At 37.4% G+C, this 15,048-nt stretch overlaps 3 protein-coding genes across 4 annotated transcripts; 1 reads left to right on the top strand and 2 right to left on the bottom strand.

The window, feature by feature from the left end:
• Nucleotides 1–27: 27 nt before the first annotated feature.
• On the top strand, nt 28–3,695 carry LOC114739948 (protein FLUORESCENT IN BLUE LIGHT, chloroplastic-like). The gene is made up of 5 exons (XM_028928055.1): nt 28–146; nt 1,058–1,167; nt 1,520–1,682; nt 2,323–2,643; nt 3,225–3,695. Exons 1-5 carry the CDS (start codon nt 47–49, stop codon nt 3,425–3,427), a joined length of 897 nt encoding a protein of 298 aa, XP_028783888.1. The 5' UTR covers nt 28–46; the 3' UTR covers nt 3,428–3,695.
• A 578-nt stretch (nt 3,696–4,273) lies between these two features.
• On the bottom strand, nt 4,274–10,464 carry LOC114739950 (oligouridylate-binding protein 1B). The gene is made up of 12 exons (XM_028928057.1): nt 10,226–10,464; nt 9,385–9,446; nt 8,952–9,054; nt 8,776–8,852; nt 8,638–8,699; nt 8,453–8,540; nt 8,175–8,250; nt 8,027–8,057; nt 7,449–7,568; nt 7,267–7,352; nt 6,588–6,764; nt 4,274–4,854 (listed from the first exon to the last, which is right to left on the bottom strand). The coding sequence occupies exons 1-12, from the start codon at nt 10,328–10,330 to the stop codon at nt 4,588–4,590; spliced, it is 1,254 nt and encodes a 417-aa protein (XP_028783890.1). The 5' UTR covers nt 10,331–10,464; the 3' UTR covers nt 4,274–4,587.
• Nucleotides 10,465–12,016: 1,552 nt separating this feature from the next.
• Nucleotides 12,017–14,195, bottom strand: LOC114739952 (protein TIFY 10A). Of its 2 annotated transcripts, XM_028928059.1 has the most exons (6): nt 13,850–14,195; nt 13,564–13,684; nt 13,315–13,449; nt 13,190–13,284; nt 13,025–13,082; nt 12,017–12,658 (listed from the first exon to the last, which is right to left on the bottom strand). In XM_028928059.1, the coding sequence occupies exons 1-6, from the start codon at nt 14,010–14,012 to the stop codon at nt 12,553–12,555; spliced, it is 678 nt and encodes a 225-aa protein (XP_028783892.1). In that variant the 5' UTR covers nt 14,013–14,195; the 3' UTR covers nt 12,017–12,552. The 2 variants fall into 2 exon arrangements, with proteins under 2 accessions (XP_028783892.1, XP_028783891.1); XM_028928058.1 differs by having other exon boundaries at nt 13,190–13,449.
• Between the last annotated feature and the right edge of the window lie 853 nt (nt 14,196–15,048).

The following is a 15,048-nucleotide window of genomic DNA, read 5'->3' on the forward strand; positions in this document are numbered from 1 at the left end:
ATCAAGGGCTCTGTAATCTTATCCAACGTTGATTCTTTGCACAGCAATGACGGGGTTGCTCCATTGCGCGTGCTTCCTCACGCCCCCTCGTCTCCGGCAACCTGTGCTGCGAGGCCAATTTTCGCGAAACGAGCTCAGTGATCCTGGTCAGTACTTCCACACTGGCGATCACAATTCACAATCACCTGCCTTTTATATAGTGCCTTAAGACTTAGCATGAGCTTCATGCGTCTACTTCGCTTGCTCGGTGTTATTTGGTGTTATTTTAGTGTTTTTGAGCTGGACTTTCCACGACCAACTCAAATTTCTTCTTTGTCAATTGGATTTTGATTTTGTTCTTTTTTAGGCGCTACTCATTGCAGCTTGTCTGATGAGGCGTTAATGTGAAGGAAATGATTGTTGTTATTACCTCTTTTGTTTATTCTTTCTGTTCAATGTTAACTCCTTTCGAATCATTGATCGACATTGGGATCAACTTTTTCTGTCTTTCCCATGAAGATGGAAATTTTGAAGGTTCAGACGTTCCTTTTCTGACTCATTTTCTACCATTCCTTTGTAAAAACAGAAGAATTAGCGTCGTAATCTTCGAGATGGTTTAGCTGTTTGTGGTTGAGATTTTTATAAATAGTTAACTTCAGTAGTTGTAATTTTGTACATAGAAAGATGTTACTGGAGAAAAATTTGTTTTTCAAGCGACAAAAGTTTATCCTCGAAGTTTCAAGTTCATTACACTGCGTGGTCAGTTACATGGAAAATTTCGAATAATTTGTTCTTGTTCTCTTAGAAGTCTACAATTAGATGCTTACAATCTTACAATATTAAGTTAAGCACTAAGCTTAAGCTTAATGGAAGTTTCCTAGGAAAGCGTTAATCATCGGTGCTATATTGCAAGAAAGTTGCACCAAGGTTCTCCTTGTTTTATCTCATCTGGCACTCAGTATATCCTCGTTGCCAACGCTATACATGAACTGCTCATGAATTTTATAAATAAATAGATAAAGAATCTAAGGTGCGAAATTACAAGATACTCATTTGAAATTATACTTGAGTGAATCAGGAAAACTATCTTGTCCTTCTTTCAAAGTGAACGAATTTGTGCGACTTCTTAAAGATACATTTGATGGGCCTCCTGTAATTCGAAGCATGCTCGCCCGCTCAAACTGTCAGGTACGATGGTGAGTTACAGAACACCTGTTGCTCTGTGGATGCAGTTTCGCCCTTCCTACAATAGAGACAACTTTGAATTTTGCTCATTTCTTCATGTTGAGGAATTATTTCCCAATTCATTTTTCTTACTGCATCCTGTTGATTCTCAATTGTTGTTTGATTGAATATTTAGTAGCTCTGTACAAGCAACTCAGAACTTGATGAACCCTGTAAACTGTTCAAAAAAGAAAAAATTAGCATCTTATGCTCCAAATTTAGTTTTATATACAACAATTTATGTTCTTATTATGCTTGAGATCCCTCTCTGCTAATCATTATTATTGTATCTGAGTGTGCTTGTTTGCCTTGTTAGGAAGACATGAACCAAAGGTTTCAATTACTGAAACTCCTTACCAGCGGCATTTTGATGTTCTCTATCCCTTCTCAAGCTTTAGCTGAAACATGTGAGGCTGATAACTCTTTTTTCAATATGCCTTTGCTGCTATCAGTAGCCCTCATTGGAGCTACTGTTGGAGGTAAGGTAGTATGAGCTTCACTTAAACTATTTAATGGATGTAACTTAAACTGAGTGCATGGCTTGGACCCTCATTTTGTCACAGTTTACCTTTTTTGGCCAAATATTGCAGGTTACTTTTGTGGATGTGATTTTTATCTGGTGATTTATTTCATTTGCTCTAAAAAGAGCTAGCATGGTACTTAATTTTGCGTGTGTGTATAATAAATGCCTATCTTGAAATACAGGAAGCCGGCATGAAAGTTAGAATTTTCGCTTTGAGCCTGAAATGCCTCTTGAAAGGCAACTTGTTTGCTTCTTAAGATGTGTCCAAGCTTAGCAAGATCTCCATTATACAGCATAGAGGACCCTAAGGTTATCCACAGAAAATTTTTAAGAGTACAGAGGAGAGGTTAGAAAGCAGGAGCTGCCGAAATTCTCTATTAAGAAGAAGAATTGGTAGTGAATGGAATGCACGTGGAAATTTATAAAAAAAAAAAAAAAAACAAAGGCTGATTATGCCCCACCTCATCTGATCTCTTATTTAACTGGTTATATCAAACTATGCTTCTGAAGTGTGGAAAGCTGTCATTGATGACTGCTTTTGAAGATTTGTGAAGTTTTTTTTCCCCCTTGTTTAGAATTGATTGGTTGTATGACAGGGTTGCTTGCTCGGCAAAGAAGAGGAGAATTGAAAAGGTTGAATGATCAATTACGCCAGATCAATGCAGCCTTGAGGAGGCAAGCGAAAGTTGAGTCTTATGCCCCCAGCTTGAGCTATGCACCTATTGGTGGTAGGATATCTGAGAATGAAGTTATCGTTGATCCAAGGAAGGAGGACCTTGTTTCTAAATTGAAAAGGGGGAAGAACTTCTTGAGGAATCAAGAGCCAGATAAAGCATTTAAGGAGTTTCAGACTGCTCTTGAGCTCGCCCAGAACTTGAAGGATCCAATTGAGGAGAAAAAAGCTGCTAGAGGTTTAGGTTAGTTTTCCTTCCTTTTTTATTTTTGGGTGCTTCGTTTCTTGTTTTCTTCACTTGAGTGAAGTTTCTCAGATGTTTGCGATCAAGTTCTACAATGCAAACATTTGCATATGAAAAAAATTATGAACAAAGTAATCCTGTGATGCTACGCTATTAAAAAATTAATCACATGTTGAATCTTTTAACGGAGAATCTAGTAGCAAATACTTTAAAAATTGTGCCTAAATTTTGTCCTTGTGGAGAGGCTCCCGCATTCCCCCCCCCCCCCCAAAAGTAGGCAAGCCGCTTGCAGGCAGGATCAAGCTTGATGAGTATAGCGCCACTGAGCCGCTAGGGCTTTGGCAAAAGCTCCCACATATAGGATTGAGTTTTTTCTTTATGATATGGATGTACAAACAAAAGATCTTGGCTGGTCTACGCTCTACGTGCATTTAATCCAAGCGAGTTATGAGTAGATATGAAATCACATCATAAAACACGTTTTTGAGTGAAATTTACATCTTGCGTAGTTACATATGTCTTTATGATTGAATTTGTGTCAGATTACTTTGAATGTCAATACAAATAACTGCATATTACAGGGGCCTCACTGCAAAGGCAGGGCAAGTATCGAGAAGCCATTAAATACCATTCCATGGTATTGTCCATATCTGAAAGAGAGGGAGAGAAATCTGGCAACACAGAAGCTTATGGAGCGATTGCTGATTGTTACACTGAGCTTGGAGACCTTGAACGAGCAGGACAGTTCTATGACAAGTATATTGCAAGCCTTGAACAAGACTAGCATAATTCATCCTCATGTTCAGCATTTCTTCATCAACAGTAGCGTGACTGTAGAATAGTCGAGATCTCTGATGGGTTGCCGCCATCCGTTTGCTGCGGCATTTTCCATTTACTGAATTGAAAATATTTGTATTAAACCATTCAAGTTGACGGATTCCTTATTTACTTTTATTCAAATCAAATGTCTTATAGGGCTTAAAATATAATTTTTTTGGACGGAAAATGTAATGTACTTCCACAAAATTAAACGTTTATTTTTTACGAATGCATCTATTCATTAAATGCTTATCTTGAAAACTAACGAGAAATATTAATTGTTAAGGGTAAACTTGAAAAAAAAATTTAGAACACATTGAATGAGAAAACACTAGCTGTTGATGTGACCCATTATTACAATAAGTAGCTTTTCAAATCTCATCAGCATAAAAAACCTTAGCAGCAGGTAAGCCATGAACATACTAGCATAAGCACGGCTATCATTTACACTAAAAACTAACGATAAATTAAAATTTAAAGGAGCTTAATTAGCATCAATTTAAATTTGAAATGGTGTAAAAATTGCAAAGACAATTGTAAATGATTTTGAATAAGATTATGGTTATTCAAAAAAAAATAAAAAAACAGTTCATTTCCTGCTTCGCACGGCAAAAGGGTTTTTTTGCTGCCACTCTATAGCTCCTTTTCTCTCTCTAACCAGAGGTCATTTTTCTTCCTCATAACAATTAATCTTATTATCCAAGAGAATGGACTCATTAAGGAACGACAGAAGCATCAGCCATGCAGTCAAGTAACCATGTGCACGCCACAACCAGCTACAGTTATCAAAGGCACATCAATTCGGAATAAATTTGCAGGATCATAATTTCAAATTTCACCAAACGGCCTCTGTAAAGGATGATCATGGCATGAGGATGAAAACGTCACACAATGTACACAAATATTAATGTTGGTTAAAACACCAACACCATAAGATGGTAGGCAGGGAAGAGAAACTTTTCAAAAGCCTCAAACTCGACCACTCATCGCTACTAATAATAAAACCGCATACATGATGATACACAGCCATACAGATTATCATATCTAAATATTGTGGGGCTAACAACCACACCACTGTAAGTAAAGGAGGAAACGAGAAAGCATTAAAGCATATCACTATATGTATCACTGGTAGTACATCATTTGTTGTGCAGCAACATTCTGGAACCCACCATCATATATCGCCTGGCTTCCTCCAAGTGCTGCCTGTTTAAGAGGATGCTGCCCTTGGGGATGCATCAGGGCATGGACACCACCCATCTTGCTCATTGCTAGCTGACGCTCATAGGCCAGAAGATCAGATGCAGAAAAACCAGGCAGAGGCGCAGTAGCAGGTGGGGGAAGAGGATTTGAAGCAGTTCCAGGAGGAGTGGGCTTGCTCCCCCAGGAGCACTGTACAGCATCAGAACAACAACGATCAGCGTCAGAATTGAACAGCTCAATGAAAAATATATTCAATTTCATTTTTACGAGTGATTAGGAGTAAAAACTAAAGTCTGCCAAACATTCCTCTTTTACTGACTTAATCCTCCCTTTTTCCTTCCCCGGCGGGTTGGTTTGCCTGTTAACTGGGGTTCAAGTGAGTTGGATCCAAAAGCCTATCAAGATACAAATAGGCTTCATAGCTCAAAAGCACTTACACAAATATTTACAAAGTACCTTCTAATATGATTCTCTAACTATCAGCAAGACTTTAGCCACCGCTCTTGTGGAATGGCACTAATCCTTGCCATCTTGTTTTTCGGAACATGACATGACCACAGTCAAAGCATTGCAATAGAAAAAATAACTAGGACAAATCAGAAAGCAAAGGGTCCCTACACCCTACAGGTGGATCGTTGAGGATTTTAACATCTTGACCGGCTTGATTCGCTTGGTAAGCAAGACAGTCGACACATGTATTGATTTCTCTAAATGGGTGATCAATGAAGACAATCCAATCCCAACTAGACTAATTTTCATTGGATCATCCTCTCAAGCAACAGAATAACCGATATCAACTCAAGTATCCAATTAATACCATGTATTTAAGCATTTTTAAAATGATTTAGACACACATGCCAGAGCCCACTAACAGACCTTATCACCTTACCAGTACACAACACAAGAAACCTAAATAACTACATGCCGATATCTGCTAACAGTTACTAAATGGGCTGTTAGTTGAATCCTGATTCACACAGTACAAGACCTACTTGGTCAATACCAAAACATTAAGCTTAGAAATCAACACAAAGAAAAGATCAATATAATGAAAAACAAAGTCAAATATGGTGGGAAGCAAGCTTCATGGTGAGCATGAACTTATCAATGAAGTTTATTCAAAAGAGAATGCTAATGATTCTGCTGGTGCATGGATTAGGAAAACACATCACAACTTCACAAGTAACGGAAACTATACAACGAGGGGTAGGACAACGGCTCCTAGATTTCCAGAGGTTAGGCTCTCCTGAGCTGGAAAATTCCCTACCATCCCTCTCATCCATCCTTACTTACACCGCCCCTAATTGAAATCATACTCTCTCACACTGCTCCCAGCCACCGGTCATAATTATATAGCCAGGATCCTCATTTGATGCCTGCAAGGCCTATTTCATGCAACCCTGTCCCACCCGATAAAAGTCCATAATGCATCCTTATTTTTTAGGGACCCAACGTTATTTTTTCCCGTATGCAGTGGCCCAACACTATAATCTGACAAAATATATAAAACCTTGTCCTTACTTGATAAAAGTCCCTAAAGCACCCTCATAGTGGCCCAACACTCTCTGACGAGGCAAAATAAATGCAAGCACCCCCATATTATCACTCTAATAGAGTACCCTTTGTCCAAGCTAATTTTTAAATCTAATCTAACTTACTGTCAGTATACCACTAACCATGCGCCCCTTGTCCACGGTTGGGGGAAAAATTTGAAACCAAACATAAGAAATAGCGTCAAAACTAACAATACCATGGACTACTACTACTTACCTTTACATTTTGTAAGGGCAGAATCAGTTAAAAGGGAATATATTTTTTATATTACCAAATTAGTGAACAAAGATGACAAGAATATAAATCACAAATAAGGAACATAATGTTATATAGCAACTGGAGACCATCTCAACAGATGAACAACACACCTTAATTTGTTTGCCCAAGAGGAAAGACTGGGTATTCCCCATCTGAATAGCCATTGCCGCTTCAGAATGAGTACTATACCTCACAAAACCAAACCCTTTATCACGCTGGACTCGGACCTCCTCTATCGCACCAGCCCCAAGATTGTGGAAGTGGCGATGGAGATCAAGCTGGGTTACCTGCACAATAACCAAAGCCCATGATGATTAAAATCGTAACTACAACCACCACAGAATTCAATGTACAGAAAACAACTTAACATGCCCTGTATGTTTGAAGTACAAGAACAAAAGATGAATCTGGAAGGTTAGCTATTCTCGTACTTCTGTCAATGGACTAGTTTAAAAAGGAAAACGATTCCAGAATATTCATTCAAGATCTCAAGTAAATGGTCATTATCTCATGTACAGTTCAGTGAGTTAAGTTCACTGAGTACCATAAATCTGGGCCGGGGCTAATGCCCAATACACTATACTAACACTTCCAAACTAGTAGCCATAAAGGAAAGATATTCCAACAGAAAAAGCAATAAACCAGTGACCACTAAAATATAAGTTTCAGCAACGCTTTGAAACATCACTTGTGTTGCCATCAGAAGCTACTAGACCATTCCCAGAATTGGGGATGGTCAACAACGTTTGCATTAAATCCAACATACAAATGATGAAAACAGATTCTTGCCTCTGGTGCAAGATTTCCCACATAGACGGTTGTATACTGAGGATTGTTCTCTGGGGCATCACTGTTATTCGTCTCCTTAACATCTTCTGCACCATGAGAGGAAAACATTTTAGGCAATCAATATAAAAATAGATTGGTCTATTGCCATTGCACTTTTCAAAGATAGAGTGTAATTTACTCACCAGATGAACCATTTGTTAGTTCGACCACACTTTTAGTGTCTGAACCTTGTTTGTCCTCACTAGAACCAGCACCTTTTGTTGCCCAATTACAGCGTATTTGTCTACTACCAAGCCACTTGCCTGACAGACAAAGTTTACATATCTTTACTCAGCCATCAAACAGAAGTGCAAGATGAGAATGAATATTTATCTGCCACAAAATTAACTGCATAAAAAGAGAGGTACTTCTAAAATAGTCTCAAAACAATTTTCCATCTGGAAACACTTGAATTAGTTTAGTTTTACCCATTTTGCAAACAACAAAAAAAATTTGAAACAACAAAATATTCTTGCAAAAAAATTCCCATCTTTGAAAAACAAGACCAATCAATACTTGATTGCCATCCAGTGAACAAGACCAGGTCAAAAACCAATTCAATCCATAAAAAAACGATCCTAGAAGTCGTTTGAGATGGAACATAATTTTGCTAAGTTGACAAAAAACGATGCAATAGAATATTGACCAAATACTAAAATGGCTCAGAAATACAAAATTGCAAAAGGTAAACGAGCATGAAGATGAATGGTGAATCTCTTACCAGTCAAATCATTAATAGCGCTTTGTGCGTCCTTTAAAAAAAAAAAAGGTAAACGGAAAAAGTTAAAGATTGTACAAAGAACATTCTTGTAATACATGAAACCTGAGGAAATAATTTTAATCAAAAACAAAAGAAAACAGGAATAAACCTGTTGGTTACGAAATGAAACAAATCCGAACCCTCTTGATCGTCCTGTTTTCTGATCCCACATAACCCTTGCATCTCTAAATGGACATAAAGATTATTAAAAAAATTAATGTGATCCATGCTGAAACACCAGCTAAGTTATCCACTATAAAGTATGCCTTGCCCCAAGTATGGCATTTGGCTATATGAACGGTTTGTTTTGAATAGAGACTGATTCAATCTTGAGCAGAGAATCAATGGCATCTTTAGCAAGAATACATAAAGAGATGTGAAGCTTACGAGCAACTGGGGTAAACAGAAAAGCATGCAAACAATGTAGCATCAGTAACCTCTGGACTAAGATCACCAACGAATACGTTGTAATGACCTGCAAAAGTAAAATTCACACATCATAAAATAATTAAGTTCCTAAAGGTTCATAGCGTATGAACAATATAAGTAAGAATATTGGTTATACAACTAACCTGATGTATCCTCCCTTTGCCCACTAGCATAGGCCCAGTTGACTTTGATAGGCTGACCAAACCTGTGAAGCAATTCAGGTTAACCTTTTCACCAGAGAAGAAATAATAAACAAGAGATGTGTAAAGAGAAAGGCTTACAGGTGCCTCCCATTAAGAGACAATATGGCAAGAGCAGCTGATCTACGGTCAAAATAGTGAATGAATCCATAAGATGACTGTACAATAGAAACACGACAATGTCAAATAAACACTTCGCTGGGACTTCAAGACAACAGATTAAACAAGAGAAACCATGTCAGATTTTTAAAACTTACTTTCTCCTTTCTAATAAGTTTACAACCTTCAACCGGGCCATTACTTGCAAAAAGTTCCTGAAGTAAGGACTCCGTTACCTGCGGATGAATATTCCCCACATACCTGCATTTTCTCACAGATGAAGAAGCTAGAATTGTAAAAAGAAAAAAAGAAAAGAAACAAAAGAAATTAGGGCACAAGTAATCAAGTTTAGTGGGAAAAAAGACTGCAGTAATTAAAGGAAACGTTTTGTTACAATCAAGTAGGTTTGAAGTAAAAGCATATACTCAAGAAATAAACAACAGCATTAAAATGCCCCCATCATTTAAAGTGGAGTAAATTAATATACAAATCAAGCAGCAAATACCTAAGATTTTTTGCACCATAATCATAAAGAGAAAAAACAAGATATTAAATAAAAAAGGGGAAAAAAAAGTCAAGGCAAACACTCACACACTGCGGCAAGAACTTGCATCAAAACCAGGAGGCAGATTTCCACTTGGAATTGGTTCAATCTGCAAAAATAAATAATTGAAAAAGAGAAAAAGGCGAACAATCAAGATAAAAACTTTGGTACTGTATCTACCAACACCATTGTGGGGGGAAAAAAATCTAGTTGGGCAAATACAGAAAGACAAAGCAATAGAAGCTTAAAGTTTCTTTGCTAAGCCTGAAGTAAGTAGATGAAACCAGCAGGCTAATTCTCCCAGATTACAGGGGGTGATGCAAACTTAACTAAAGCAGCTGAAAATAGTATGAACAGAGAGTGATGCAGGGCCACTGACACATTGAAAACACTGGAAAATAACCACTACATGAATTCTTATTCGTTCTCCCAGAGAGGATACGCAAATTGGCACACATTTTTCAAATACAAAAGACCTACTATGACGGTGGCAAAGACCTGCTGTCGGCCAACCAGTTGAGGCGGCGCTTAATCATGCACCACAATGACACCGTGAGGCAGAGAAGTTTTAATCATACTTTGAAGTTGTATTTCCCACAATAACAAAAGCCAAAACAGAGATACCCAGTAATGAAAGCAAGAACACACACACAAAGAGCGGGAGAAAAATAGATACTTCAAAACCCAAATTCCAATAAGCAACAATTAGTCAGGTACCCAGCTTTATCAAACATCCCGCTGTTGGAACAAACGCGGGCAGCCCAAGTTAACCCTAAGTGCGACAAGCATCGACCCCAAAAAATTTAATCATCCAAAGACGAGAGAAAAAAGTATACGATCTAGGAAATGATCGAAATGGAGAAGAAATGAGAGGGAAGTGGGTCCAACCTGAGGAGCAGCTAAGAGGCCAGGGTGGTACAGAGACTGTTGTTGCATAAGAGCTTGTTGCATCAGAGCTTGCTGCTGGTGTTGCTTCAGCCTGGGATTCTGCATTTTCGGGGAGATTTTCCGAGAGGATCAATTGCCCGATTAGGGTTGGAGAAGGTCCCCAAGTTTGGCCCTCGAGTCAGACGAGAGGGATTGAAAGAGAGAGACCCTCAGAAAACCAGAGGAGACATCAATTCGGGCCTTCAGGAAAAAAGGCAAGAATCCCCTCGAGGGTGGAATCGTAAAATTCTAGAGAGTTTGGCCATTTCACCGTTGGATCAGGTGCATGGGCCAGATTATGACACATGGGAAAGCTTTTTAAAATCCGTAACGTGACGTGTAAATGCATTGTCAGACTGTAATAAGCCAATAACAAAAGTTTTATTCTTCAAAGGTATCTAACCCAACTGTTTTCATATTTGTGATTTTTTTAACTTCTTAAAATGTTTTTCAGTAGCTTTACTATTAAAAAAAAAATTTCAGTAATTTTATTGTGCATCTTTTTAATATCATCTAGCAGCCTAAGTGAGGAAATTGTTGCTCAGAAAAATACTTGAAAAATAAGATTTCACTAAAATTATTTGAAGAGAGGTTTTTTCTCAACTTACTTATGAAAGCATCACGTGCTATAGATTTTTCTTGGCAACAAATAAAATAAAACATGAAAATCTAACTTGCTTTCACCTATAAATTTCTCTTCTTCGGCGCCAACCATGATTAATCAAACCGAAACCCTCTCCTTTTTCAACCTTGCCGCCATCAATTACGCAGGTTCAAAGGAAGATAAAAAAGGTGTTTGGATATTCATAAATGTTTTTTAAAAACACTTTTCTGTAAATTAAGATAAATTTCTTCACATATTTACTTTTAATCATTTTTAAAATTATGGTCTTTATCCAAACACTCAAAATAAAAAAAACCATGATGAAGAGTATAAATGAGGGAGCGAACAAGCACTATAATCTAATGAGCCTTTTTTTTTTTTCAGTCTAAGGAGATAAATAGAGTCACATCTTCATTAAACTTAAAAATCAATCACAAACCAGAACGAGGCTGTTTGAATGGAATTAAAACTATAATTTTAAAAATATTTTTATAATATACAAAATAAATATACGGAAGAATTTATTTTGAACACTTTGCTACAGTACCCAAACACTCACAAATTGCTGTAAAAAAATTTGTAGGAATTGTACGAACGAAACATTTCTGCGAGTTCAAAGGAAGATGGCGGTGATGGCATTGTTGGAGAAATAGGGAAAAGATGACGATGATCGAAATCGGTATGGGTAGCTATGGAAAACTACTGAGCCGATGAGATGATGAAGTACATTGGTCTGAACCAAAAAAAAAAAATTCAGGAAATCAACCCTTTTTTTTTTTTGGCCGAACCTCAATATGATGGAAAGAAAGAGTCTTTCTTTACAACCTAAAATGGTGAATACCAGTCAAAGGATGTTTAGGCTTTCCTCTCATTTTACTTTTTTTCAAACGTCGTAGAATTTTAATAATTTTTTTTGCCACAACTGGATTCTCTAGTCTTCTAAAACGCAACTCATGCTTGCTGTCGGAGAAAAAACATTTCGTCTAGAGAAAATGATTCTGGACCAAAACAAGTGAATTCAGATATTTTTTGAGCTGATGAATCATGTAAAGGAGAAAGAAGGCGAGCCGGTTGTGATAGTGATTAGGGAGAGGTGATGATTGTAAAATTAGAATACGAAGCAGATGCAGGGCAGATTCAGTCCATGATCACTGGAATCATGCAAGAAGATTATATTCCAAGGTTGAAGAAAGAGACAACCAAAACAAGGATTGGAGAGCCTATGCTAAATTGATGAACCTGCAAACCAAGTACACATGCTGTTTTTAATGCAATTCGATTGGCTCGATGTGATGATGAAGAAGGAAAGTCTGCATCTGAAGGTCATCTTCACCAAAGACTGTTTGCAAGGATGAACAAGAGAAGCCGAGGCTTTAGTTGCAACATGAGTTCGCCTTGATTACAAGATTGCAGATGCAATCAAAGGTAAAGGTATCATATCGGAAATCTTAGAATAAACCTTAGATGCCCTGACAGAGCAAATAAACAATTTTCTTTGGCACTACTGCATAATATATTGAAGAATAACAAGTACAAATATTCTGTATTTACGTATGGAAACTTGGGGGAAAATTACAAGTAAAACACCTACAATATCAGTGAGTTGTCGATCCTTGAAACAAAGGGTCGTATTATGATTTCTTTTGTTTCTATCCTATCAACCAAAAGTGATGAGATAAAAGCACTATAAGTTAAGGTCAAAAGGTTCGCAAGATTGTTCTTCAGGGTGGCCTCCAGATCTGCCTCCTTCGTGCTGAGGGTTCATATGATATGGTCCTCTTGCAACGACCCTGCAAAATTAATCAACTTTAATTAATCCACCATTGACTCAGAAAACCTCTATTAATAAGAGGACAAATCCAACACTCAGACTGATAAAATTTCACTTTGAATTCTAAAGTAAATTGATCAAAACATATGAACAATGAAAAGTTGAGTTTCCGTAGAATCACTTCAATTCTTAAATTGTCATTTGGATGTCCAGTAGAAACATGTAAGAATTAATTTTCCTTTCAACGAGACTTCACATAAATTGATCTTTTGCATCAACTTGCCCACGTATTATGTTCTAATCAGAGATCTATCAAGATAATATAGAAATGGAATTCGCAGTGAACATTCAACAAGATCCACAAGAACATGAAATTTGTCCTTACCTTTCTTTTCTTTTCTCCAGAAATTTTAAAAGCGAAGCTCTCCTCGGATACCTCATATCTGTTAGACAAAAGTAGAAACCCAGAATCAGTAACGAACTTCCTAATGATTGCAACAAATTTCCATCAGGAGACCTTTATTCGGATCATCAGGGGACAGCTAAATACCTGAACCAGAAGCGAGAGAGCCTGGACGAGAAACTTCTTTGGATGTGCTTGTTTGAGGCACCTTAACCTCGTTGATATTTTCAAGAGCTGCAGAAACACCTGGGGTGTTTTTGCTGATCCTAGAATTATCACAGCTTAACTTGGTGGCTAGCTCCATGATCTCCGTCGCCTTCTCTGGCGGAAAATCGTCAAATGCCAATACCTTACCGGAGTAAAATATTGCCATTTGGGGAGTTTTAGGCTCTGCCTTGGTCTGTGACCTACTATAATCAGATAGAAAAAGTACTCTTAGGATTAGGAACTTGAACTGACTAAAAGGATTTCACCGGTACTCTCATGTAACGAATACGTGCAGAATACAAATGGCAGCGCACCTAATAACAGACTGGTTTTCTGCAAGCTGGGGAAGAAAATCTATAGCTGAAGGACTTTGTTTCGACGCATCATCAGATTTTTCCAGGGATGTTAACAAGTCCAGCGTAGTAGTTGGATTCCCTGAACCAAACAAATTAACAAGAACTCAGTCAGGATTCAGGAATACTCACCATTCTTTTTAAAAAAAAAAAAAACCGAACACTTGGTGGACAGGCCAAGGCACAGATTAACATGAAACAAAATCAAATACCGGAAAGGAGAGATGAAAGAAAACATTAAAGCTACCTTTGGGTTCAACTTTCCCGCACATTCCAAGGCTCATAGCACCAGAACTACGCTTCTCCTTCAGGAACTGGCTTATGAGATTGCAAGTCTGGGAGAAATTGGACCTCTCGGCCGGCTTGCCGACCCTCCGGCCATCCATCACCGTATCAGAAAAAGTCGACATTCTTATCAAAACCCACAAAAATTCTCAAGACAGGATAAAAGAGCTTTGACAATCGTTGGCGACAATAGAGATAACCAGTAATGGCAATGATGTTTGAAGATGAAAGAAGCTTTAATTTATGGTTGAATAGTGTGAGAGGAAGAGGAGGGGAAGAACATATATAAGAGGCGGGCGGTTTCCTGAGCACGTTCTTTGAACCTGGGTTAGTCCACGGAGCAGGCCATGTGGTCTTTATCATTGAGTTTAAAATTGCGGATTTATTTATTTATTATACTATTTTATTTGTTCTGGAGGGATTCCATAAAGCACGTGATTTTTATGGTATTTGAAGTTTCAGATTGGGTGACAGTGGGCCGAGGGTGATGGCGGAGATGGACAGGTGGCGATGGCCGAAGTCCAACTAAGAGGAGTGAAAAGCAAATTAAATTAGGAAATGCACCACGCGGGATTTCAATGGAGGGGACAAATTAATGGCCCTGTATGTTCATAGTATTTACAATACTGTCCTACGCATTTTTGTTATGACTTTTTTTTTGAAATACTACCTCCTCTCTACAAGATTTTATTTAACTTTTATTTTGATCTTAAATATAAGACTCTAATTTATTTTATTTTTTATATTTATTTTTTTTTTCAGACAGTCCTTATAATAATAGTAGTTCTAGTCAATACATTTAATTAGTAAATATATTTTAGGAAAGACAATACCTATTTATTAGAAATAACTAACTCAACTAATTTTTTTAATTTACTCAAATTAATTAATTAACTCTTATATTAAAAAAATTTTGTAACGAAGAGTGTATTATTAACAGAATAATATGTACGAAGTTAGCCCCTTAAAGGGAGGAAAAGTTTAACAACAACAAAAAAAAGCTTAATTTGTTGTTTCTGAAGTCCTGCATAAAGAGTTGGCAATACAGGTTAATCCGCAAATCTACAGGTTGAACCTATATGGATTGGGTTTGAAAGTGTTGTTTGAAAACAGGTTGGCAGTTATTTACCTCTTTTTTAAATTTTTTATCTTTTAATATCT

Source organism: Neltuma alba, unplaced genomic scaffold (assembly GCF_004799145.2).
Source record: "Neltuma alba isolate B1F8T4 unplaced genomic scaffold, ASM479914v2 tig00002988_pilon, whole genome shotgun sequence".
NCBI lineage: Eukaryota > Viridiplantae > Streptophyta > Magnoliopsida > Fabales > Fabaceae > Neltuma > Neltuma alba.

Bases quoted from the DNA above. Each gene is read 5' to 3' on its own strand.
- LOC114739948 (XM_028928055.1), top strand. From the start codon at position 47: ATGACGGGGTTGCTCCATTGCGCGTGCTTCCTCACGCCCCCTCGTCTC. The intron at 147-1,057 runs GTCAGTACTTCC...TGAGTGAATCAG, and splicing joins AAACGAGCTCAGTGATCCTG to GAAAACTATCTTGTCCTTCT. The intron at 1,683-2,322 runs GTAAGGTAGTAT...GTTGTATGACAG, and splicing joins CATTGGAGCTACTGTTGGAG to GGTTGCTTGCTCGGCAAAGA.
- LOC114739950 (XM_028928057.1), bottom strand. From the start codon at position 10,330: ATGCAGAATCCCAGGCTGAAGCAACACCAGCAGCAAGCTCTGATGCAA. The intron at 8,700-8,775 runs GTAAGCCTTTCT...ATTGCTTCACAG, and splicing joins TCTCTTAATGGGAGGCACCT to GTTTGGTCAGCCTATCAAAG. The intron at 7,569-8,026 runs GTAAGAGATTCA...TTTGTCTGTCAG, and splicing joins CGCTATTAATGATTTGACTG to GCAAGTGGCTTGGTAGTAGA.
- LOC114739952 (XM_028928058.1), bottom strand. From the start codon at position 14,012: ATGTCGACTTTTTCTGATACGGTGATGGATGGCCGGAGGGTCGGCAAG. The intron at 13,450-13,563 runs GTGCGCTGCCAT...TGATTATAGTAG, and splicing joins GAAAACCAGTCTGTTATTAG to GTCACAGACCAAGGCAGAGC. The intron at 12,659-13,024 runs GTAAGGACAAAT...TTAATTTTGCAG, and splicing joins CTGGAGAAAAGAAAAGAAAG to GGTCGTTGCAAGAGGACCAT.